The 26,383-nt window shown below is 27.1% G+C and overlaps 13 protein-coding genes across 13 annotated transcripts; 6 read left to right on the top strand and 7 right to left on the bottom strand.

Annotated features, from left to right (window-relative positions):
• Positions 1–491: 491 nt before the first annotated feature.
• On the bottom strand, positions 492–2,501 carry cand_024900 (adenosylmethionine-8-amino-7-oxononanoate aminotransferase family protein; the record flags this gene model as incomplete). Its single annotated transcript, XM_067212720.1, has 1 exon — positions 492–2,501. One exon carries the CDS (start codon positions 2,499–2,501, stop codon positions 492–494), a length of 2,010 nt encoding a protein of 669 aa, XP_067068659.1.
• Positions 2,502–2,714: 213 nt separating this feature from the next.
• cand_024890 (peptidase family M48 domain-containing protein) lies at positions 2,715–4,070 on the bottom strand (the record flags this gene model as incomplete). Its single annotated transcript, XM_067212719.1, has 1 exon — positions 2,715–4,070. The coding sequence occupies one exon, from the start codon at positions 4,068–4,070 to the stop codon at positions 2,715–2,717; it is 1,356 nt and encodes a 451-aa protein (XP_067068658.1).
• A 179-nt stretch (positions 4,071–4,249) lies between these two features.
• Positions 4,250–5,581, bottom strand: cand_024880 (RPD3 HD1 histone deacetylase; the record flags this gene model as incomplete). Its single annotated transcript, XM_067212718.1, has 1 exon — positions 4,250–5,581. The coding sequence occupies one exon, from the start codon at positions 5,579–5,581 to the stop codon at positions 4,250–4,252; it is 1,332 nt and encodes a 443-aa protein (XP_067068657.1).
• Positions 5,582–5,951: 370 nt separating this feature from the next.
• On the bottom strand, positions 5,952–8,252 carry cand_024870 (mechanosensitive ion channel family protein; the record flags this gene model as incomplete). Its single annotated transcript, XM_067212717.1, has 1 exon — positions 5,952–8,252. The coding sequence occupies one exon, from the start codon at positions 8,250–8,252 to the stop codon at positions 5,952–5,954; it is 2,301 nt and encodes a 766-aa protein (XP_067068656.1).
• A 456-nt stretch (positions 8,253–8,708) lies between these two features.
• cand_024860 (leucine rich repeat family protein) lies at positions 8,709–9,563 on the top strand (the record flags this gene model as incomplete). The annotated part of the gene is made up of 1 exon (XM_067212716.1): positions 8,709–9,563. One exon carries the CDS (start codon positions 8,709–8,711, stop codon positions 9,561–9,563), a length of 855 nt encoding a protein of 284 aa, XP_067068655.1.
• A 455-nt stretch (positions 9,564–10,018) lies between these two features.
• Positions 10,019–11,530, top strand: cand_024850 (citrate synthase I family protein; the record flags this gene model as incomplete). Its single annotated transcript, XM_067212715.1, has 1 exon — positions 10,019–11,530. One exon carries the CDS (start codon positions 10,019–10,021, stop codon positions 11,528–11,530), a length of 1,512 nt encoding a protein of 503 aa, XP_067068654.1.
• A 341-nt stretch (positions 11,531–11,871) lies between these two features.
• On the bottom strand, positions 11,872–12,726 carry cand_024840 (uncharacterized protein; the record flags this gene model as incomplete). The annotated part of the gene is made up of 1 exon (XM_067212714.1): positions 11,872–12,726. One exon carries the CDS (start codon positions 12,724–12,726, stop codon positions 11,872–11,874), a length of 855 nt encoding a protein of 284 aa, XP_067068653.1.
• Positions 12,727–13,460: 734 nt separating this feature from the next.
• On the top strand, positions 13,461–14,897 carry cand_024830 (disulfide isomerase protein; the record flags this gene model as incomplete). The annotated part of the gene is made up of 1 exon (XM_067212713.1): positions 13,461–14,897. One exon carries the CDS (start codon positions 13,461–13,463, stop codon positions 14,895–14,897), a length of 1,437 nt encoding a protein of 478 aa, XP_067068652.1.
• Positions 14,898–15,296: 399 nt separating this feature from the next.
• cand_024820 (sodium hydrogen exchanger family protein) lies at positions 15,297–17,909 on the bottom strand (the record flags this gene model as incomplete). The annotated part of the gene is made up of 1 exon (XM_067212712.1): positions 15,297–17,909. One exon carries the CDS (start codon positions 17,907–17,909, stop codon positions 15,297–15,299), a length of 2,613 nt encoding a protein of 870 aa, XP_067068651.1.
• Positions 17,910–19,118: 1,209 nt separating this feature from the next.
• On the top strand, positions 19,119–21,884 carry cand_024810 (sodium hydrogen exchanger family protein; the record flags this gene model as incomplete). Its single annotated transcript, XM_067212711.1, has 1 exon — positions 19,119–21,884. The coding sequence occupies one exon, from the start codon at positions 19,119–19,121 to the stop codon at positions 21,882–21,884; it is 2,766 nt and encodes a 921-aa protein (XP_067068650.1).
• A 325-nt stretch (positions 21,885–22,209) lies between these two features.
• cand_024800 (uncharacterized protein) lies at positions 22,210–22,926 on the top strand (the record flags this gene model as incomplete). Its single annotated transcript, XM_067212710.1, has 1 exon — positions 22,210–22,926. One exon carries the CDS (start codon positions 22,210–22,212, stop codon positions 22,924–22,926), a length of 717 nt encoding a protein of 238 aa, XP_067068649.1.
• Positions 22,927–23,377: 451 nt separating this feature from the next.
• On the top strand, positions 23,378–25,027 carry cand_024790 (uncharacterized protein; the record flags this gene model as incomplete). The annotated part of the gene is made up of 1 exon (XM_067212709.1): positions 23,378–25,027. One exon carries the CDS (start codon positions 23,378–23,380, stop codon positions 25,025–25,027), a length of 1,650 nt encoding a protein of 549 aa, XP_067068648.1.
• A 40-nt stretch (positions 25,028–25,067) lies between these two features.
• Positions 25,068–26,168, bottom strand: cand_024780 (synaptobrevin family protein; the record flags this gene model as incomplete). Its single annotated transcript, XM_067212708.1, has 3 exons — positions 25,068–25,604; positions 25,760–26,073; positions 26,138–26,168. 3 exons carry the CDS (start codon positions 26,166–26,168, stop codon positions 25,068–25,070), a joined length of 882 nt encoding a protein of 293 aa, XP_067068647.1.
• Positions 26,169–26,383: the final 215 nt, after the last annotated feature.

The raw sequence follows: 26,383 nt of genomic DNA, 5'->3' as shown, positions 1-26,383 counted from the left end.
CACCACCACCACCACCACCACCACAACCACTATCATCCTCACTATCAGTAAATACTCAACAGGGGACGGATAATGAAGAACAATTGAGTGCCTCAGCTATAAAACTTAGAAAAGAAATTATGAACTTGAAAAAAAGTGTAAAATTTGAATGAGTAATTAACAAATTTAATATATTAAGTTAAAAATATATTATTTTATTTAAGAATGAGATTTTGAGAACTTTTGGAGTTTAAATAAGTGACATTAACTTTCAAATAACCTTAATTATTGTGTAAAGTTATATAAAAATAAAATGAATTTATTAAAATTATTCCAAAAAAAATTAAATTAATTAGAAATTACTTAAGCATTCCCTAATTTTTCTATAAACTAAAATATTTAAATTAAATAATTGTGTTATTTTATATTTAAAATATTAATTCATTATTTTTAATGAAATTTATCAATTTATCTTTTAAATATATACTGAAAAAGTGTTTTTTTTTTTTCTTTTAAATATTAAGTTCAAATAGAGCTTCAATGATAAGTTTATGGGCTTGTTGTAAAGTTTCTATATCAATTTCATAAGGTGGGAGAAGATAAATTCTATTTCCTAAAGGCCTTATAATAAGATATTTTCTTTCCAAACATCTTTTAATTATAATATTAAAATTTAATCCATAATTTTTGTACTTATCTTTTAAAGAAAAGACGCATAAGGGACCTTTCGTAAAATAATTATATATTCTATCCTCAAACTTTTTTTTAAGTTCTAAAATAAATGCTGAATTTGCATTATTAATTTTCTGAATAAGTGCAAAAGTATTTTCATTATTAATTCGAGATAAATTTGCAATTGCAGCTGAACAACTAATTGGATTGGCAGTAAATGAGTGTCCATGTATAAAGGCAGTAGATATATTATCTGATACAAAAGCATCATAAATATATTGAGGAAATAATGTAACAGATAATGGTAAAACTCCTCCAGTTATTCCCTTAGATAAACATAAAATATCAGGGATATATTTAAGTTGTTGATAAGCAAATAAAGTCCCTGTACGTCCAAATCCAGTAAATACTTCATCAAATATTACAATAATTTCATTATCTTTACATATACTTAATAATTTATTAAGAAATTCAGGACGAGTTTGTCTCATACCAGAAGCACCTTGTATTAGTGGTTCTATCATAATACCAGCTATATTTTCCTTTCCAATAGATGAAATAATATATTTTGCTTTATTTAAACTTAATTCACAATCTATTTGCCATTGTTCTTCAGTAGTATCATCATATGATTCTGGATATGGTATAAAATGAATCTTTTGAAATAAAAACTCATAATAAGGTTTAAAATAATTTGATGAATAACCAACAGACATTGCTCCAAATGTATCACCATGATAACCACCTTCTAAAGCTAACCAATTAATTCTATTCCTTTGCCCTCTATTTTGGTGATAATGAATTACAGCCTTAAGTGCTACTTCAATTGCTGTTGAACCATTATCTGAATAAAATACTTTATGAAAATATTGAGAATTTAAATCTAAAAGTATTTCAGCTAATTTAATAGCAGGTTCATGTGTATATCCTGCAAATACTATATGATCCAAAGTTTTTACTTGCTTAGTAATCGCTTCTGATAATTTTTTATCACAATGTCCAAAAGTTATAACCCACCATGAGCTAATTAAATCTAGCCACTTATTTCCTTCATCATCTATCAAAAAACTACCTGATCCAGATATAAAACATTTAAATTCTGATTCAATTCCATGTTGTGTATAAGGATGCCAAATAATTTTACTATCTCTTTCACATAAATTTAAATATGATAATTGATTATTTGTATTATATTCAAATATTTTCTTACATATTCCTAAATATTTATCTTTTTCAATAGAACAAAATAAATCTGTTGGAATTTTAAGTGATTTTAAAGATTCATGATTAATTATCTCCATTGTTGGTATATGAAATAAATGATTTGTATTTGTTAATCTTGAAATAACATTAAAATCATCTGGTCTATATTCACCGTTTGTAACAAATCCAATAGTGTTAATATTTCTATTTTTTAATAAATTTAAAGCCATCCTAGCTTGATTTATAATGCCTAATCGTGATGGAACTACTAATAAAGTAATCATTCCAAAATATTCCATTAAATCAATTACATCTAACTTATCTGATAGAGGTACCAAAATTCCACCTACTCCTTCTATAATAACATTATCTTGACTAAGTAAATCAAAATTAAAATCAGATAAACTTATTTCTTTATTTTCAAATTCTGCACTTAAATTAGGTGATAGAGATTTTCTTAATTTTATTTGTTCAGGATATATCTTCACATTAGGTACTAGTTGTGAAATTGTCATACTATCACTATTTTCAAGATCTCCAGATTGAATTACCTTGTGATAACTATATCCATAATGTAAGCATAAAAGTGCACTAATTGTAGTTTTACCTACATCTGTATCCGTAGCTGTTATAAATATGTTAGGCATTAAATTAAAATATTCCAATGAAACTACTAAAGTGCATTTAAGGCTAAAGGAATCAAGTTAAAAAAGAAAATATGTTACAATTAAAATAAAGATATTTATTATTTTCTCTTGATGTATATATACAAGGTATATATAACCGCTACTCTTATTAATTATAAGACAGCTAATTCTAATTCCTAGATATAAAAATTATTAATCTACAATATTGCTAAACTACTTTTTCTCTTTTAATGCCATCAATTCTTCTTCTAGTGAAGATTTTTTTAGTAAAGATGGAATTTCTGGTCTCTTCTTCTGAAGCATCTTCAAATATTCAACCCTCTCTATAATATTAGGGTGACTACAATAAAATAATGAATATAATCGATCATATATTAAAGGAACAGAAGATCTCTTGTTAAGTCTAAATAGACCACTAATAAGTTCATCAGAAAATCCAAAAGAAGCACAGAATTTATCAGCATTATATTCATTATTTCGAGAAATTATCAAAGATATTATAGAAATATTCATACTTAATGGAGCTTGTACAATCATAAATGAAAAAAGTGATAAAATTACATAACTTTCACCAGTTTCAGGATTTAACTGAAAACCAAAACAAGTATATAGAAGTTTTGAAGTCATAGAAATATGGAAAAGGTATAGGAAGAAAAATGTATTAAATATTGAAATTAACAAGCTCTTATAATTATCCATGTTATACCAGTGCCCAATTTCATGTAATAAAATAGCTAATATTTCATTCCTAGGAAAATCTAATATAGTATCAAATAAAACAATTTGTTTTGTATTGAAAATACCAGTAAAAAATGCATTTCCATGTGATGATCTAGTAGATGCATCCATTTCACAAAGTTTTCCTAAAGGAAAGTGAACAATTTTACATAATTTCCTAATTTTTTCTGCTAAAGTATCATCTGAAATAGGTCTTAATTTATAAAATAAAGGTAAAATTAAAGTTGGATAAATCATATAAAGTAATGCCTGTATTACAATTAAGATTCCACCCAAATATAAATAAAAATAAGTACCCAAATTTTTTGTTATAAATATAAAACAAAATAGAACAGAAGTCCCAATAATTAACATCAAAAAAATAGATTTAATTTCATCTATAATAAATAATTTTAAAGTAGTTCTATTGTAACCAAATTTCTCTTCTAATACAAATTTATCATATAAAGAAAATATAATACCTATTGAATAAGTTATTACAGATGATAATGAAACAAAAAAAACAGAAGCAATATATTCATTATTACTTATATATAAATTTACAAAACTCCATATATATGGATAATATAAAGTAAAAATTAAAGTCCATTCAATAATAAAATCAAGTGTAGAATTGACCATATTAAAATTCCACCTTGCTAAACCATAACTCTGGGATAATAAGAAACATTCTTCTGTAATGGGATCAAAATCTTCAACCACTTTTTTTATTCTATCTGGAATTTGTTTAAGTTTAAGGCACTTATATTGTCTAAATTTTACATATGTAGAAAATGTAAAGTTTATTAAGTATAAAGCAAAAATCGACCTTAATAAGAAATATTCCGTCATGTATTAAATAATTTATTTAATTGATATTAAATAATTAAAAAGTTCTGTTATAAATTAAATAAATAAATTATATAAACTAATTTCTTTTAGAAAAAAAAAGGGGGGGGGGAGAGAAGAATTACTAGAAAAGTTAATAATCCCGCTATTAAATTAAATATACTTTTTCTAAACAAAATGATTTAAAATTCTGCTGGATGTTCTCTATTTTGAGCTCTAAATAGTGACTCATATATAGGAGGCTTATCAATATCTTCAGATTTATCACCACTATGCCACATTTGCCTTTCTTCTTCATCTTCTTCATCTTCTTCATCTTCTTCATCTTCTGCTATCAATAGATCTCTATTAAGAAAGTCTGGGGGGACATATGAAAATTCGACACCTGGAGCATGTTCCAAAAAACGGAGATTTTCTAAAATTCTTACTTTTATTTTTTCAAGATGTTCTGCAGAATTCATATTAGGTATAGCTAATGGAGGTATATGAAGTTTAAAGTCAGGTGCAAAGTAGTCATAGTAATCATTTAATGGGATATCATCAGATACTTGATCTGTTTTGCCAAGAATAACTGCTGTTTCATATGCCCAACAACGAGCTACATTTCTTATAGTATATCCACCACCTCCTAAAACTAACATTGGAATATTAAATTTCATACAAAAATCTACACATGCTGCATGACCACGTATAGATAAATTAAATCGTCCCAAACGATCACCTCTAACTGAATCTGCTCCACATTGTAAAACAATTGCTCCCGGCCTATAAACTTCAATACATTTTGATATTATAGGTTTAAATATATTTAGAAATGATTGATCATCTATACCATCATTTAAAGGAATATTTACACTGTAATATTTACCTTGTGCAACTCCTATATCTGTAACATCACCAGTACCAGGGAAGTATTCCCCAAATTTATGAAATGATACTGTTAAAACTCTATGAGTAACATAAAATGCCTCCTCAACACCATCTCCATGATGTACATCAATATCAATATACATAACCCTTGCATGATATTTAAGTAATTCTAATATAGCTAAAACAATATCATTAATATAACAAAAACCACTAGCCTCTGACCTTTTAGCATGATGTAATCCACCACTCCAATTTATACAAATATCAGATTGATTATTATTTAACTTATATGCCCCACCTAAACTTCCACCAGCACATATTTGTTGAAATTCAAATAAACCATCAAATACAGGACAATCTGTACTTTCACCAAGATTAAATCGTTTAAGTTGCAAACCAAAATCCTTACAATTATCAGGACTTATACTAGATAAAAACTCCACATAATCTTCTTCATGAAAATCCACTAATTCTCTTTCAGAGGATTTGTGAGGACGATAAATTTCCATATGTTTATACAAGTCATAGGATAATATTAAACTATGAGTCATCCGAATTCTTTGAGGTTTCATAGGATGACCTGGTCCATAATAATAACTTCCAATATCCCCATCATAAAAATATGAAACCCTTTGGTTTGTCATATGTCCATGAAAAAAGAATCTGGAGTAATAATAAAAACCTTAAAATAAGCATAATAGGAAGAAGGAAATATTAGCGCTATTTATTCAGAGAATATATTACAAAATTGGCGGTTCATTTCTATTTTTTTTTTTAGAGAAGAAAAAAGAATTTGATAATAAGATAATAAAATATAATATATAATATTAAGAAAATTCAGGATATCCATATTTTTTCTCCTTTTATTATTAGGAGATTTTCCTATTAACTATTGATTAGGATAAATATCGTTACTAAATTTATTAATTTAAAATTAATTCCTTGAATCTTAATATATAACTAATTTTATTTTTAAATAAATATTTAAATTAACTTGCATATTAGAATAAATAGTTATCCAGATTTTGTTGTGATACTATCCTTCCATAATATTGGCATATTTGCTCCATGACTTTGTTCTAGGCGTACTCTAGTAATAGGAAGTGTATATTGAATTCCTAATTGTCTTAAAGTATGTAAAATAAATAATAACAACTTACTTTTACTAATCATAAGTTTTCTTCTATTATGAAATGGATCAGTATTTGTAATCCATATAAATACAGTTGCATAGTGACCAGGTTGAATTTCTGTAATACCACACCAAAAATTTGAAGCAACGAATTCAGAGGGTCTAACAGTAACATAATCCTGAATTGCTCTACTAAGAGCTTCAATTGAAAATGGTGAGGTAGTATCTGATATTTTAAATTGTATATCAGAAGAGCAACGTTTGCTACGACTTTCATTATATATCATTTGAGAAGATAACCAAGAATGAGGAATAAGAACTGGAGATTCATATGTAGTATGAAATTCAGTATAAAATGTTTCAATTTTCTTAACAATCATAGCTCCACCATTATTAATTCTAATTCTATCACCTACATTATATGGATTTAAAAATATAACAAAAATTACAGCTGAAAAAAAATTTGAATATATATATGATAAGCCGACAGAAAGTGAAGATATTATAGCAGCTCCAGATATAACTAAAGTATTAACATCAATTCCTAACATTAACAAAATAATAATTCCAGTAAAAAACCATAAGAAAATTGAGACCATACGTCTAAAAACTTGCACAATACCCTCTTGACTTGTAGCAGCTCTTAAAATTTTTTTACGAGTATCGTATATACCAACAAAAAATCGAATCCATTCTTCTTCTGTTACTTGACCTCTACGTGCTGTATCAATTTGTTTAATAAGATCTCCAAGAGGTTTATCATAAAGAATATCTAGAATAGAATTTGGGAGTGCTGTTGGAGCAGATCCAATTTTTTGAGAATTTCTATTATTTGAAGTTTGATTATTTTTATCTAAAAGATTATCAGTTTCAGATATTTGTTTATTTTCTAAAATTTTATCTGACAAATTTGAATTTGATGCAATTTTTTCATTAAGATCACTTTTAATATCATGACGATCTTCAAAATCAATTAAAGCATGACAAAATGTATCTTCACCTAGAATAGAATATGAATCAGATTTTGGAGGAAGTGAAGAAATAGGATTTACATGATCCATACGTCCAATATAATGATATAGCATTATTGCATGTACATTTTGTAAAATATCATGAAATAAATATTTTGCACAATCTCTAGCCTGTTGTTTAGTTTTTAATTCATATCTCACATTATCAATAAAAAGTGCTACATTATATTGTTTAATAAATTGAAGTGCTAACCAATTTTCAGAAGAACTTTTTGCTGTATGTTCAATATTTGAATCTATCAGCATACTAGGGACCGAAGGAACATTTATTGTACCTATAATTGTATTTATATCTTTATTTTGTAAAAAGTGTCCATTTCTAGAAGAATTAATTCCTCCCATTTCAGTAGATGAAATTTGAAATTCCTGTTTTTGAATATGTGGTTTAATAAGGCACCATTTAGTATCAATTCTACGTAAAAGAGAATATAAACGAAGAAATTCAACTACTTGTGGATTAATGGTCATAATAAAATCCAATCTAAAATAAAACGTAATAATAGATAATAATAATCTTCTTACTGTCATAATAACTAGAATAATATGAGCTACTTGTATAACATCCCATGGTACTTTTGGAATACGTAATGCAGAACTAATATTTTCAAAAAAACGAGATGAATAAAGAGTTGAAGTTGAAAGAATACTATTTCCATCATCATTACTAATGCGAATTTCACTCATCCATAATATAAGACATAAACCTGACCATAAACAATATACAAGTTCCGGATCTAAAGAACCAGACACAGCTGCAAAAAATCTTCCTTCACCAAATTGAGTTAATGAATATATAGTAATTAAATATCTAGTACACATAATACAAATATATATAAATAAATCTGTAAAAAAAACTAATAATGGATAACTGAAAGGTCTTTCAATTCCAGTACCTTTTAAATATGTAGCAACAATACACAATGCAATACCAATAACTAATAGGCCACCAAGAGGAGATAAATCTGGTAAAAATAAACGTAACCAAATACTACGAGGATCTTCTTCTTCTTCTTCTTCTTCCTCTTCTTTTTTAATATCTTGAGCAACAACAGATGGAGTTCTAAAAAATGCCTCTGATCCTCTACCTGATTGTACTTCTACACCTCCCACTTCTGGGCTCTGTAGAACTCGATTTATTGAACTCCTATTCATATAGAATCCTCTTAATTATTAAAATTGTCTAAAACTTTATTAGGTATTGTGAGCTTTACTTGGAATGCCGTCTTGTCCCTACAGTGTGTAAATAGTCTAATTGAGCTCTTAAAGCGGATAAGATATAGTAACAATAAATAGAATAAAAATTAAAGTTATTTTATAAATTATAAATGTACTCTGTTCTTATATATAAATTTATATAACTAGTCGTTTCTTTGAATTGCACTAAAATATTATTATTAGTGTAATAAACTGAGTTAATATTCAAGTTATCTAATAATATAACATCTAATTTCCTCTAGAATTAATGGCATCACATAAAAATATTAAAAAATCTGAATCAAATTTTTTTTTTAGCGCTTAGTTAAATATTGACACTTCTGTATATGAAATGATAAATATAATTCCTTCTTATCCAATTCTTATTATTATGGATATTTTATCATTTAACTAATGAAAATAGCTGAGCTTTCTGCATTTGTTGAAAATGGAAATATTTTAGGTTGTACTTATTTGAAATTAAAAGATAAGGGTATTGAAACCTTAGAGGAATTAACTCAAATTAAAAATCTTAAAAGATTAGATTTAAGTATAAATAATTTGGATAATCTTGAAAGTATTCAGTATTGTTGGAATTTAACAGACTTAAATGTTAGTCATAATAAAATAACAACTTTTTCATGTCTTTCAAACCTACAAAATTTAACTGTTTTAAATGTTAGTCATAATAAGTTAACATCTTTAGATTCTCTTTTAAAATGTAGAAGTCTATATAATTCATTAAAAGTATTAATAGCAAATAATAACCAGATTAAATATGTTCCTGATTTAAGTGTTTTTAAAAGTCTGGAAACTATTATTTTATCTAATAATAATATTAAAGAAGTAGTGGCTCCTAATCAATATTATAATAATTTAAAGAAAATTAGCTTATCACATAATAATTTAAGAGATTTTCCATTTCATTGTAATTTTAATAATGTGTCAGAATTACGTCTTAGTCATAATAAATTACTTTCAATTAATTCAAATATTGAATATATGGGAAATTTAAGAATTCTAGAGATTGGGAATAATTATTTAATTAATTATGATAATTTATTAAATCTTGTAAAATTAAAAAGTTTAAGTATTATAAATAATCCATGTTTTGATAATAAAAAGAGTATTAAGGAACAATTAGAAAATTTTAAAATACATCTACCAATGTTGGAAATTTTAAATGGGAATTTAATTTCTAGGGAATCAAGACAAAGTAGTAAAATTAAACCTTTTAATAAGAAGAAAATATTAGTATCTAAAAATTAAGAGTATACCTTAATAATTCTGGAGAGAATAAGAAGAAAAAAAATATTTGACTAATTTGTTGAAGAAATATTTTAAGAATTCTTTTAGTACTTTAAAATAATATTAGTAATTATATTCAAGGGTTTAATTTTCATATATACATTATATTGGGTTTTTCGAATTTATAAGTAAGTATATTAATTTAATTTGTAAATTAAGCTGATTATAATAGGATAATTTAAATATTAAAGTTTATTACATAATAGTATAAATAAGACTTTTACCCCTAGAAAGAGGGTACCGACTAATTAAATATTACAAATAGTTTTTACCGCCAAAAAGAATATTATATAATACTAATCTCGAAAATGTGTCAAAATTTGCATGAAATGTCAAGATCCAAAAATAAAACGTCATAAATATTAGGATAGCTAGATTATAATAAATAAAAGGAGATAAAATAGAAAAAATTGAAAATGTCCTCAGTATCTAATTGTCCTCCTATGTATAACAAATCACATATTACTTATATATGTGAGAATTGTAATAAAGGTGTTAGTGTAAATGAAGCAAATTATTCAAAAGAGTGTGCTATAATACGATTACCTAATAATAAGGAATATCCAGTAAGGATTTTAAAACCAACAATTGGACCTGATATAATTTTAGATGTAAGAGAATTTCATTCTTCTTATGGTATCATGTTATATGATCCAGGATATACATCTACTGCATCTTGTTGTTCAGCAATAACATATGTAAATGGAGAAGAAGGCATTTGTATGTATAGAGGATATAAGGTTGTTGATTTAATAAATAGTGGATATGATTATCAGGAAGTGTGTTACTTATTATTATATGGCGAATTACCACAGGCTAGTATGTTAATTGCTTTTCAAAAACAGATAGAGGAACAAATTTTAATTCATGAAAAATTAAGACATATTTATGATGGTTTTATAACAGGGGCACATCCAATGTCAATATTAGGATCTGTAACAGCTGCAATGGCAAGTTTACATGATAATCCACTAGATAATAGTGATTGGGAAGAACGTGAATTAGCTATAATTCGGATTCTTGCTAAGATGCCAACAATGGTAGCATGGGCTTATAAAAATTCAATTGGAGAGCCTTTAATATATCCAAGAGGAGATTTGTCATATACTGATAATTTTTTGCATATGATGTTTACAACAACTAAACCCTATGTTAGTGATCCAATGAAAACAAAGATTTTAGATACATTTTTTATTATACATGCAGATCATGAACAAAATGCTTCTACATCTACTGTTAGAACTGTAGGAAGTAGTAGGACAAATCCATATACTTGTATTAGTGCAGGAATAGCAGCATTATGGGGAAGAGCTCATGGAGGAGCTAATGAAGCTGTAATTCATATGCTAAGAGAGATTGGTTGTAAAGAAAATATCAATAAATTTGTTGCAGATGTTAAATCTAGAAAAAAACGTTTAATGGGATTTGGACATAGAATTTATAAAAATTATGATCCTAGAGCAAAAGTAATGCGGAGTTTATGTTTGGAATGGTTTGAAAGAGTAGGAAAGAAGGACATTCTATTGGAATTGGCTTTAGAATTAGAAGAAGTAGCTTTAAATGATGATTATTTTTTAGAAAGACGTTTATATCCAAATGTAGACTATTATAGTGGAATATTACTACGTGCTATTGGAATTCCTGAATATATGTTTACATGTATTTTTGCATTGGGCCGATGTGTAGGGTGGCTTGCTCATTGGAAAGAATTGGTTCAAGATAGCCATACTAGGATATGTAGACCTCGACAACTATATTTAGGTAATGTCGAGAGAAATGTTTCAGAAAATGATAGAAGTTTGCTAAGGAGGAGATCTAGGGCTAGATCTTTGGAAGAACCCTTTCATATATTCCAAGCTAGAGAAGCAAAAAAAACTCAGTTAGTACAACCTACTGATTATGAATTTGATGTATGGGGTGATATCTGAAATGGAATGTATCTATTTTAACTTAATATTTAATATTAAGAGCAATTTTTTTCTTTTTTGTTATAAAATTATAGTGATGTATCAAGAATTACTACATTTTTATATAAAAAGAAATGATTTTTTAAACAAGCAGTTGTATAATTTTCTTTATAAATTTATTATTAAAAAGTTATTTTTAATAATCAAATTATACTTTTTCAAGATCTACTTTTTTTTTAAAAAAAAAAAAAAAAGAATATTATACAATACAAAGTGTGGATAATTAAATATTAAAATGTTATTATCTAAAGCTCAATTTATAATTTTAAAAAAGATAAAATAAGCTTGCTGAAGCTATAAATCTATTTACAAATAATAAGTCCAATTTTTACGAGAGTAATTACTAAAATAATACTTGTGACAAGACCAGATTTAGTCAAAATAAGTCTACAGATTGAATCAAAAATAGATAAATATGATGTATCTATTTTATTATTATTAAAATAAAGATATTCGCCAAGAATTTCATCATCAATGATCATTTTTTGGGCTTCTTCAAATTTATTTACTAGCATTCTCTCTAAATTTGAATTAAATTCAGATTTTTCAATCTTTGGTATTTCCTCTAAATTTCCTTGGTAGACAACAATAGCATTAATTTTTGGATCTTCTTTAATACGAATAAGTGCTAAAATTAACTTTTTTTCTTCAGCTGAATAACCGTTTGTGATTTCCACATCATTTAGTGTTATTTTACCATTTTCATAATATTCACATTCAATATAGACCTCCAGTGGAGTTCCAAATCCAACTATACTAAAAATATCTAAACCTTGAGAATATAAAATATTTCCAACAGAAATACCAAACAAATTCTTTCCTACTTCTTTAAAGGTTACCTCACTTAGTTTCAATACAATTACAAATTTACCTGGATTTAATTGATCTAAATCTAATATATATTGCAGTGAGTTTTCAGTTGTATACCTTTGAGTCTGGTAAACTTTATCATCTTTTAGATATGGAAAAGGTGAAAACTTCCTACCAGATTCATTAATTTTGCCACCATTATAACCTCTATCATCTTTATATTGAATGTCCTCATATTTAGAATAATGAGCAGGCCCTCCACAATTCACAGCATATATAACATTGCTTGATAAAGATGGCTTGATGCAGATATAGAGGAAATAAACTATTATAGATAAGAATTTCATTTATTTCTAAACCTAAAGTTATTAACAATTGAAATAATAAAAATATCCCACTGCATACACATTAGTTTCCCTCCCAATGAAATATATAAGATTAAGGATATCAAGTCACAAAGTTTATGATGGAGGATATACAAAGAACTAAGATATTACTTAATGACTATAGAATATATATTTAGATAATACCATTAAATTTAGAAAATTGTGAACATTAAGTGATATATCACTCATAGAAAGATGTAGTATATATATAGTACACACTATATACTTATAATTGAACTATATTCTAAGAGGGCTATGTTTATACATTATACTAAGTATATTGGATAACAAAGGATATTAATAATAAAGTGGAATATTCTTAGATATCTGCTTCTACTCATCATAACTCATTGTATGTTTTAAGTGGAAAGGGGGGGGGTGGAGTGTAACATAAATTGATACCTGGAGACGGGACATTCAAAAATACTTAAATGTCGAGAGATCCTAATAGTATTTATTGTAACTAGTACTAAGTAATATAATATTAGAGAACGTCTAAGTATTCAAAATACAAGTGCAATATTTGGTAAGATCGGTATTTACTGAAGTGCTTATACGTATAAATCACATAGCACATCAAACTATTGATTAATTCAATAACTAATTCTGCATCTGTAATATTTTGTAATATACAGATTTTTTGATACTTTTTAAGTAATTACTCTTTATATATTTGTGTATAAATTGGTGGTGAGATGATAGCCCTAAGAACTATACTATTATTTTTAGTATTCCTTCTAAATACAGTACTTGTATTTAGTGCAGAAGAAGCCCACTTTATTTCTGAACATATTACATCATTAAATTCTAGTACATTTGAAAAGTTTGTCTCTGAAAATGAATTTGTTTTGGTTACCTTTTTTGCTCCTTGGTGTGGGCACTGTACAGCTCTTGAGCCAGAATTTAAGGCAACATGTGCAGAGATGGCAACTTTAATGCCTAAAGTTCACTGTGGAAGTGTTGATGCAACTGAAAATATGGAATTAGCCCAACAATTTGGTGTAAGTGGATATCCTACAATTAAGTTATTTAACGGTACAGAGAATATTCAGAACTTTTCTGGAGCTAGATCTAAGGAGAATTTCTTAAGATGGATATCAAAACTAACAGGACCAGCTATCCAAATTGTAGATTCAATGAGTGAAGCTACAGAAATTGCTTCCAACTCATCTTCAGCATTTATTGGTCATTTATCATCTGTAGATTCCCCCACATTTACTAACTTCGAAGTTGTTGCAGCCTCTCATCGTGAACATAGTTATCCATTTATTGTTGTATTAGGGAGTAGTGAAGAGCAGCTTCATATATTACATAAGGATGAAGAAACAGTTATAATTCCTATGCCAAAAACTTTGGAAGAATTGGAATCTAAGATTTCTATAATGAATGTACCTTTGTTTGCAGCAATTAGTGCAGATAATTACTCATTGTATATGTCACGTCCAGGATTTACAGCATGGTTCTGTGGGACAACTGAAGATTTTAATAAATATGCCTCTGTTATTAGGAAAGTTGCTTCTCACTTTAGGGAGGAGTATGCCTTTGTATTTTTAGATACTGATCAATTTGGATCTCATGCTACTCAGCATTTATTAATAGAGGAATTTCCAGGGTTAGTTGTACAAAGTGTTGCTGTACCAGCTATTAGATATCTCTATGGAGGTTTGAAATTCGATTCAGAAGAGCCTTTAATGGAATTTATGAATTCAGTAGCAAGTGGTAAACATGAAATGAGCATTAAGTCAGAACCAGTTCCTTCTGAACAGACTGGACCTGTAACAGTCGTTGTAGGTCATACATTTGAAGAGATTGTATTTCAAAAGGACAAAGATGTCTTAATAGAAATATATGCTCAATGGTGTGGGCATTGCAAGAATTTAGAACCTATTTACAATCAGCTTGCTGAGGAAATGAAGGACAATGAGAACATTGTTATTGCTAAAATTAATGGACCAGCAAATGATATTCCTTTCGAAGGCTTTAGCCCTAGGGCTTTTCCAACTATTTTGTTTGTAAGGGCAGGTACAAGAACTGCTATACCTTATGATGGTAAAAGGACTGTTGAAGCTTTTAAGGAGTTCATCACTGAACATGCTACTGTTTCTCAGTCTTCTACTCATGATGAACTTTAGGTTGAAGAGAAGTTCACTTGAATTATCTAGTAATTACTTGAACCACACTTCAAATAAAGTGATATCCTTAGATTTTCCTTTTAAATGAACTAAATTTTGTACTTCATTAATAATTTAATTTTTTTAGTTAATTTAAAATTGTGGGGTTAAATATTTCTATTTACTATTGTGACCATTAGAATTTATTCTAGTTAGTGAAATTCCAAAATATTCCTTCTAATTAGGGGGATTTGGAACTTTCAAATTCTTGTGCTACTTTAACCTTAGTTACAATTAAATCTTTATTTCTATCAAGGTATACTCTAGAGTTCGAAATATTACTTATTTCCGTGATTTCAGTAATTTGGAATATAAATTAAAATATTATAAGTATTTTCCTTTACAGAATATATATAAATTTTAATTGCCAATATCATAATCGGTCGATATAACTTCTCTGGATAATGATGAGCTTAATAGAAAACGTCTATCTTCACATAAATCAACAAGTTTCTCTTCATCCTCATCAAGTAATAATCTTGATTTCACAAGGTGTTCCATAGCCTCATTCTTAGCATTAAATAAAATATTTACAGCAATATGTGAAACTGCTGTATTGTATTGTTCTGGTGAAGTTGACAAAGCTTCCAGATATTGTTGAGCTTCAATTATTTGATTCTGAAATAATTGAATACTACTATATCCAAGGTATGATTGTAATTCCTGAAAATCAGGAGTTAATAAATGAAACCTAGCTGAAACAAATGACATAAGAACTTCCACATCTCTAAACTGAAGTGAATTTTGCAGAATTTTTTTATAATTACCTAAAAGTGGGGAACAAAAGTGTGAAGTCCAATGCTTATTAAGAGTATTTTCATTATCAAATAAGCTATCAGAATACAAGTTTTCACTTGTTTCATTCATATTTGAATAACACCATAAGTCATCTTTAATAGAATTCCATTCACTAGTAAAAGAATAATGGATGGGAGAATTTAATTCATCACAAACATACAAAGCTTTTGAAATAGCTCTTTTTAAAACAACTAAGGCACTACCAGAAATAATATGGTCGTGGAATAATAAATCATAAAATTGCCAAACAGTATTTAAAACCATATGACCAATATATATTTGACGTCCTATCTTAACTCTCCCAAAATTTGATCCTAAACTACTTCTTTGCATAGATGAATTATCTGAAAATCCATCCTTTGAATGTATTAAATTTGAATGATTTCTTGACAAATTTAAAATATTATTATTCGAATCTGTTGTTGTAATAGGTTCTGACAAATCTATGCCAAGGAGTGAATTCCTAATATTCTTTAATTTTAATGCATCTTCAAAAATAGAATCCTCCATATCATCTGTTCTCGTTAAACATGATATAGTTCGTTGTTTAATTAATGATTCCCTCGAAATATTATCTGGAATAGGTGGAGTTTGGGTTACAAAGGATATTGTTGTATTCTTGACATTTTGAAGAAAAGTTGCAACTTCAGGTAGATCACATAAAATTATATCGCCAGATTCAGTCATTTCTGAATTCCCCAACTTTGGAATAAATGTATTACATAATTCTAATAATCCTGGATGAGCCTGAAAAAACCAATGATTATTAAGTTGTTGTTTGCATACATTTTTATATTCTTCATCAATAGATTTCATTACTTTACTAAAAAATAATCGATGGAATTTTGAAGTTTTATATAATTGAAGTTTTTTATATATTAATTCAACTGTAGTGCCATTTATTAAAAGTGTCAAAAGTACTGTCCCAGCAACATAAAATGTTATTTGTTCCTTAAGTTCATTATCTAGGTAATCCTCTGATTCAAGACTCATAGCTAAAGCTAGAGAAACACCTCCTCTTAAACCTCCCCAAATAAGGATTATAGCTTCTTTCATAGTTAAACCATATCCTATTCTAGATAATAAAGGTAATAAAACAAGAACCATTATACCTCTTACTATAGATATTGCAAAAAATAGTAAAATTAAATTGCACAACATACTTATATTAGTAATATATGGTCTGAAAAGGCGAGCACTCACAATTCCTGCAAGAAGAAAAATCATATTATTTCCCAATTTACTTAGAAAATTAATTATAGTATGATGAATCTCTTGAGTCTTTGGTTTAAATAAAATTGTACCCCTGGAAGACATAAATAACCCATATACTACTACAGCTAGTACACCTGATGAATGTATTAATTCACTAACAAGAAATAATGTATAAACTGCAGTTATAGCCACAATAACCTGTACATCACTTGGTGAACGAATAAATCGGAACAGTAAATAAACAGATCCTCCAAAAATTATACCTAATAAAGGACCTCCTATAGCACAACGAATAAAAATCCAACTAGATGTAAATATAACAGATGATACTAGTGTACGATTAATTAAAATATTCTTGCAAACTTGAAAAAATACTACTGCTGCTCCATCATTTAAAAGAGCTTCACCATCAACTAAAGAAGCTAATTTTTCTGGGGCATTTAATTGATGTAGAGATGCAATTACAGCTACTGGATCGGTAGCTGATAACACAGAGCTAATCAAAAAAGCACAAGTCCAATCAAATACACCTCCTACAACATATCTCATGTATACAGCTGTAAGAATCATCGAAACTATAACTCCAGGTAATGCCAAAAGTACAGATGACATCAAATTCCTTTTAAAAATATGATAACTTAATTGTGAAGAAGATTCATATAAACAAATTGGTAACAAAACAGTAAATATAATATTTGGATGTATCCCTTCTGCTTTTCTAATAGCTAAACTCACTATACCAAAATCAAAACTTCTTAATACATAATCTAATGCTATTCCATATGCAAATAAAGCTGCAGTCAAAGGTACTCTGAATTTCCCATTCATTAAAGTTCTATTTCCAAATAATGCCTCTAAAATTGCAGATGATAATACACAAATACCAAACACACAAACTATAGTCATTACTAATTCCCCAGATATTTCTGGAGGTAGTAACTCATTCATATTTAGTGTCATATTTTCAAATTTACTTATCTTTTTCTTTAGTGACTACTTAATATCAATTTGCGGTAATACTGACTAAATATAAATTTCAAATTATAATTATAGCTGTATATTATTCATACAATTTACTATCTAGATAATCGGAAATTATAATTCTTCTAAATTATTTTTTGTAACCAAATAAATATTTATATGGATCTAATAATCAAATCTAAATTTTTTTTTCTTAGATTTCTCCCCTTATTTATTTATTTATAAATTTACTAAACTTTATTGTATAATCTAATATTTCTAGAACTTAATATTAACTAATTAAGTATGTTTATATAAGAAAAAGATGCAAACCAATTAAATATATTAAAAGAGTTTAATAATAAAATCCCTATATAGAGTTCAAAATATTCTAGTTTATAATACTCGATTTAAAGAGAATAAAACTTCCAGAATTACTTCAGTTAATCATAAATAAGAAAAAACTAGAAATTAACAAAAGATTTCAAATTATTAAGTGAAACTTATCAATTTTTTACAATGTACTTCTATGTACTAAAAACAATTCTTATTATACCATGTATATATATATATATATTTTTTTTTTTTATTCAACTAAAATTTATTTTTACTAATTACTATAAGAAATTTTTAGATCTAATATATTAGTAAACTTAAGTGATATTGTAAATTAAAAATTGATGGGATTATCCCTGTTATAAGTATTGGTGAATTTATATCCTTATAGGTATCTAAAAAAGCGCCATAAAGATGCAAGTTAGTTTAAGATTTACCATTTATTTCTAAGATTAATTATACAAAAAAATAGAATAATATTTGATTTAAATTAAACTAATACTATAAAAAATAATATAACAATATATTAATATTAATATGTACTGAAAATAAATATAAGAATATAATTTAAAATAATCCAATAAAAAAAAAGTGGATAGATGATTTAATAATTTTCTCTAAATAAATTTTGAATATTAGGATTTATTTTATTAGTATAAATTTAAACCTAGCCTTACTATAATATCGTTATCTTTTTTTAATATTTAGAGTAGGCGGTTTTTTTAAAAAACCGCTTTTGAACCACTATGAACCTCTATGAACCGCTAGAGGGAAAATAGCATTAGGTAGTAATAAATACCATACTTCCTACTTTATGTAATAGAAGAAACTTGAGCTGTGAATTGATTAAATTAAAATTAATAGGTACTAGATATGTTAAGCTCAGATATGACTAGTGACATATTATCTCAATACTCTGGAGGAGTTCCCATTTTGGTTGGATTTGTGAGTACCTGTTTATTAGGTTCTGCCCTATTAGAATGGATACTTTCAGTGGTATTTGTACGTCAACCTCCCACTACTGTTGCATTATTTTGTTATGGAATGTTTCTTAGCTATATTTGTGAATCATTTTCATTAGGTACCTTGGCTGAAGGAGTACGTATAGTAGAGCGTACAGATCCAAATGTTATTTTTTATATACTACTACCAATATTCTTATATGAATCTTCTGCAACTCTTAATTTTCATGTTTTTCGACGTAATCTTCCTTCTTCACTTCTATTAGCAGGGCCTGGAGCTATTATGACAATGATTTTATTGGCTATGGCAGTTCGCCTCATATCACGCTTAGATTGGATTATATGTTTTTTAATTAGTTCAGTTCTATCAGCAACAGATCCTGTAGCTGTTATTGCATCTTTACACCAGTTAAATGCACCAGAAAAGTTGGCATCTGTTGTTGATGGCGAATCTTTATTGAATGATGGTGCAGCTGTAGTATTTTTTGAAGTTTTCCGTACTATAATGACATCAGGTGGGTTATCATTCAGTCATTCACTTTGGACATTTATTAGATTAGCTATGGGAGGTCCATTTGTTGGATTTGTAGTTGGTTTTTTGATTTCTGTTTGGTTAAGAGCTGCTCAAGCATTAGGAGGTGTCCAAATAATTGGTGTTACAGCTTCTGTATATTTTGTATTTTTTATAGCTGATGAATTACATACTTCTGGCGTATTAGCAACTGTATCTTTTGGTCTATTTATCTCAGCATGGGCTCCTACATGTTTTAGACCTAAGATCCAAGAATCACATTTACATTTTGTAAAGATATTTGCTCATTTAGCAAATCATTTAATATTTGTACTTTCAGGAGTAGTGAGTATGCGTATATTTCGACCTTTTTGGTCTGATGGACGTATTTGGATTAATTTAATATTAGTTTATATTGCAATGAATGCTGTTAGAGGTGTGATGGTAGGAGTATTATTACCTTTTTTACGTAGAGTTGGTTCTGATATATCTTTTAAAGAAGCTGTAATTCTAATATATGGAGGTTTACGTGGTGGTGTTTCTATGGCATTGGCAATGGTATTTGAGGGTGATTCAGGAGTGGCATTAAATACAAGAGCTGAAGTTGCATTTTATATTGCAGGAACAGTTTCATTATCTTTATTAGTAAATGGAACAACTGTAGAAACACTTTATAGAAGACTCAAAATATATGCAGTTCAGAATTTCCGCAGAGCATTTCTTTTAAAAGTTATGGAAAGTATAGATGATGAATATGTTAAAGCAGTTGAAGAACTTAAATTCCATTGGTTCTTTGAGCACCATCCATATGTTTTAGATGCAGCAAATCTCTTGGTTCCAAAACTAAAAGATGGTTATTTAGACTTTTATGGAGATTTCCATATTCTTCTTACTCCCCCAGCTCATGTATTTGCAAGATTAAATGTAAAGGGAATTGATTCACTATCTACTGAACCAAAAAAGATTAGAGTAAATCAATCTGCTATTGAAGACCTTGAAACAGGGAGTTATAACAATGAATTTATGAATATAGGTAGTATGGGAGCAAGCTTAGGACGTGAAAGATCTAGATCAGCTCTTGTTGGAGTAGATGGACTTGATATTGATCAACGTTGTTGGAATATTATTGCAACCTCTGTTAAAATGGCAAAAAGCCAACCATCAGTAACATCTAGTGCTAGAGGAAGTGCTATGCTAATTATGGATGAAGATGAAACAGAATTAATCTCAGATACAGCAAATCAAAAAAGTAATATTAATACTACAGATAATCTTACTAATTTAGATCATCACTCAAATGGTAATTCAGATCTATCTAGAGGCCCCTCATTAGGAGTTAAAGAGGAACGCTCACATTCAGAATCAACCCCACTATTAAAAGATGAAGATGAAAAACAGACTGTTTCATTACAAATAAAACGACATACATATGATGAGACATCTGTATTAGCTTCTACTGAAGAAACTCAGCATGTATGTGATACTAAAGGAAGAAGTCCTACTTTTGCTCCTTTATTAATGGCAACAGGTTCTTTACATACATTTGCTGAACAAGAATTACTTGTATGTAATATGGTCTTTAATACTTGTTGGCAAAGTTATGATCTTATGTTTCGTAAGCATATCATATCTGGTACATCACTTTTAACATTAAAGAAAGCTATTAATAAAGCCAATCATACTACTGCAGAAGAACCTACAAATGCTTTTACTGCTGAATGGGAGTCAATTAGAAACGATCTTGGAACTACAAAGCCATCTAATGCCATATTTAATATGTGGAAATCTGATTTTGAACGTATTTTACATGATATGGAGGTACTATTTGCTTTTATTAATGCGAATATGGATTTAATGAAAGCTGGGGGTTTTGAAGTTGAATGTTTATTAGGTGCTTCACTTCTGGATTCATACAAAAGACGAATGGTTCAAGCAAAGCAAGAACTCTCCCGATTACGTGATCACTACTTTAATCATTATATTATGGGTCTTACTATTATAGCTACTAATATGTCGCTCAATGTAAAGGAACTCATTGTATCTGTTGAGATGGATAGAGGGATTCTTTTAGAAGAGGATGAAGAAAAAATTATTGATGTCCTTGAGCAGCAAAGACTTGCTTTAGATGCTTTTATTTCACAAGGGGCTGAAATTCAATCAATGTGATTCTCATTGTAAAGACCTAAATATGGTTATTTCACATCTATAGATATACATGAAAGCAAATTACCACATTAAGATTTTTTAGTTAGATTTACAAAATAAGTTTGGGGTTAGATTGATAGTGTAACTTAATATTTCTAATTCTTTTGTATTAGGATTATCTTTATTCACTTAGTAACAACAAATTAGGGTTTTATAGGGTTTTTCTTTAGTATAACCGCCAGAGCCCTATTTAAATTATTTTGAGGTTTGTTAAACTTGCTTATTAACTTAAGTTTTATTAATTTAGTAAGGTGATAACTTGAATTGGATATGATATAATGATAAAATGTCTGACAGTATAATAACTGAAAAAAAAGAAAGTTTTTCAAAAATATTTGATACTCTGGAAGAGTTTGAATGTTTTGTAGCTACTAGCAGAAAAAGAATTAGAGACGCTGATTACTTAGATAGAAAATTGGTTATTTCAGATTCAACTGAATTTGAGAAACATTTTGAGAATCTTAGTGAGGCAATAGCTCGTTTATTACCCTATCATACATTTTATGTTGAGGAATTAAAACCTCAAAAAATAGTAGAGGAAGATTTGGTTAAATGTCATAGAAAAAAGAGGATAAAACAAATAAAACAAGAAATTCTTCAAAAAAATCTTCAAAATTCATCATCAATATTTAATGCAACTAAATATGGTCTAATTAGAGTTATTCATTCATCTATTGTTATGGAATTAGAAAGGCACAAAAAAGAATTATCACAATTACAAGCTTTAGAATTAGCATGGAAATACCCTATTGAAAATAATAATGTACAGGTACAAACGAAATATATAAATGATAATTCTCATATTCATATGAATCCATACAGTGCTACAAATCCAATTTCATATTATAATAATTCAGCATATAATCGAGATATTATACAAGGCAATAGTGAACAAAATTCCACAAATGAATCTAGGGTAGAACTAACTGAAGATAGTGTTGATATAGATAATGAATCTGACTTTGCTGGTACAGACAATAATAGCAATTATTCGGCACTATAACTTTAATATATTGATTAATACCTATAATATTATTTCATATAAACGAAGAAGTAATAATTAATAGATTTTAAAGTTAATAGAATAGAGATCTAATTTCATATAAATTGTTTATGTATACATTATATATTTTTTGTATATGTATATTTCACTCTGGTATAATTATATTTATAATATTATTACTAGGATATAATGGAAAATTTAATAGATGATTAATTAAGATGTTATTTATATCTTCAAAAATAAGAAATTCTAGATTTATAATCTAGAGGTTATGCGCGCGATGTAATTTATGGCGGTAAATTTCAAGGGCATGCCCGGACCAATAGACATCTGAAAATTAAAATTTTCCCAAATCCAGTTAAATTAAGTGAGTTAAAAATAATATAATATAATAAACAGGTGAATGTAATTCAATCTATATAATAAGGATTATTGGGTTAGTTGGTTTGTGATGGTTCACTTTTCATCAATTCTATATACTGGTATATATAATATTTTAATAGATCACTTAGGTTTAGATGATGTTCTGGAATTAACATTAGTAAATAAAGACTGGAAATTACTATTGGGGGATATGAATCAGAAATATTGGTACAAAGTAGCTATTCAAAAGTTTGGATTGAGAGTAGAATTTTTAGTTTTTAGTAAACAAATAAATTGGTATAGCTATTTTAGATGTCTAAATTATTCATATCTATGTAAATTTTTACAAAATCAGAATAAACATAATGAAATATTATTAAATTCATTAAAAGATGTTATTGTAGAGCACTCAAGAATGTGTGGACTCTCTTTTGTACAAAAACAAGATTATACTTTTAAAGATATATTATATTGTAAACAAGAATATAATTTAGAAGAAACTAATACAATAAATAATAGATGTATTGATGAAAATCTATTATATCGCAAACTAAAAAGAATAGAGCTAGATCTTGGGGGCTTAGGAAATGGCTATATATGGAATATGGAGGTATTATCTATAACATCACAAAATATTACATTGAAAGCAGAATGTATACAAAGTAGAATTCCAAATTGGGAAATGGGTCAAATAATAATGGGATATATAGCAGTTTGGGGAGTTATAAATGAAGATAACTATATTTTACTTTATCATCATAAAAATCCTTTTCATAATTATTTAATAAATACTGAAGATATAAACTCATCAAACTTATATGGAATGAAATACTTTATGTCTCCAATAAGTGTATTTGCAGGTTTACAGATTATTTTAGAAAAAAGTGAAGATAAAATAACTTTTTTAATTACATTGCATACTACTCAGATAATTGAAGCAATATATGAGTATATGACATCCATTCAGACTCAAAATAATATATATTGTGATTCATCAGTTTTACTTTACTTCTCAGACTATTCTGAATATATGAAGAATATTAATGAAATTCAATATAAATTTTCTAAAGATATATCTAATAAATATATAAAAAGTATAAATATAAATCATCCCAATATAACTAAAAATGAGACACCATTATTTTTCCAGGAAACTAATTCTTTATATATTCAATTACAAATAATGGATCAAAGATATAATCCTCAATATATATATGGTATCTTAAAATGTAAGCATATTTCATCTAATTTTACTCATTTAGAAGCTTATATAAGCTTAAATAAGCAAAGTAATGTAATAGATATGACTCAATTTTATGATATAGGTGTAGCTATTATAGATAGCTCAAATGGTGAAACACTTCTTGGAATTATATTTCCAAAAATGTACTCATATTATAATAAAAAGTATAGAAAATCCAAAAAAGTTATTTTATATTCCTTTTCAAGATTATATGGAATTCATGTTCCTATAATCGATCCACCATGTTTTCTTACCTGTAAACCAAATTCAATTCTGACTAGACTTGAAGTAATAATCATACCAAAAAAAAATAAATTTGGACGCATAGTAAAAGTCAAAATATCACTAAATATTCAAGAGTGTAAAGCTCTACTTTCTTATAAAAGGTTTAAACGTATAATTGGTTTATCATATAACAGCCAAGTAAATGTCCTAAATAACAGGAAACCAAATTCCCCAAAAAAATTTATTGAAAAAAAAACTAATATTAAATAATATCAAATTTATTAGTGCATTAAACTTATATATTTCTGAATTATTGTATTATTTCAAAATTCTTATCCAATCTTGAAGTAACTAATGGTATATTTTGTATATTTTTAGAAACATCTTCATTTTTTTCTGGTAGGTAATCCTCCATTAAACTTTGAATATCTGAATCATTCTTATCTAACATTTGAGTATCCAATGTTGATTTATATTGAATATTATATATATTTTTTGTTGATTTATTATGTTCTATATTGGTATTGGAGGTTTTATTAAAACATTCTTGTAAAAGCAAACCCTTACATTGAAATACAGCTATTAAATAAAGTGAAAAACATAAAGTAATCAAAAAAAATATTATTTTTGCCCTTGCACACCATTTAGCTGTATTATGAAATCTCCTTGATTGTCTGTGATAATTATTTGATTCACTAGTCAAGTTTTTTGTTTGTGAAACCAACAAATCAAGTTTATCTTGTCTATCCAATAAAATATCAATGTTATCAATCATTATATGTTGAATAGAAGATATCTGAGACATTAATTTATCATATTCATTTAATTGATACAAATTCCAATATTCCTAAATTCATATTTTCAGAAAACAAAGTATATTAAGTTTAAAATATAATATTACCACTAGTCTTACTAAATAATATTTAAGATATTTATATAGATAATATATTATCATATTGTAATATCATACATCTCATTAATTGTTAATTTGCTATAACTTACCATTTTAGATTTTAATATGGGGGAAAATTCATTATTTAAACCTAGTGTTACAGAATTAATAGCAAGTTTTTCAAATTTTTTAAAGCTTTCTATAATGTCATATAAATATTCATAAGCAGTTACAATACTAAAATCTTTTTCTGTCATGACCATAAACATTATTCCAGTATCACTAACAATATAATGGAAACAATATTGATCATAAGTATAAGTTTGTTTTGCTACCTTATTATTATTTATATGTTTTAAAAGTAATCTAGCAATAGATGAAAAATTGCCAATACTTTCTGTATACTCTGCTAAGACAGTTTGTTCTTATGGTCCAATTAATAAAATTATAGATTCAATAATAATATATAAAATATTTATTTAACTTACTTCTAGCTATTAATGAATATATTAATGGCATTTTAATTTAAATTATTTCTTTTTTTTTTTTTTTTAATATTAATATCCCTATTTTTTGTTTTTTTTTTTTTTTTTTTATTACTTTTACGAGTGATCCTTAGATATTACGCTACATAAATTATTACAAGTAGTTTAATAAGATATATTAATTTACAAATATTTCGCAACTAGATTTTGATTTTAAAATATAGAAAACATAAGAAAATTAGGTAGGAC

The sequence above is a fragment of the Cryptosporidium andersoni genome (genome assembly GCF_001865355.1).
Source record: "Cryptosporidium andersoni isolate 30847 chromosome Unknown contig_66, whole genome shotgun sequence".
NCBI classification, from domain to species: domain Eukaryota; phylum Apicomplexa; class Conoidasida; order Eucoccidiorida; family Cryptosporidiidae; genus Cryptosporidium; species Cryptosporidium andersoni.
Note: the sequence above shows the minus strand (reverse complement) of the source record. Positions and strands in the feature narration are given on the sequence as shown.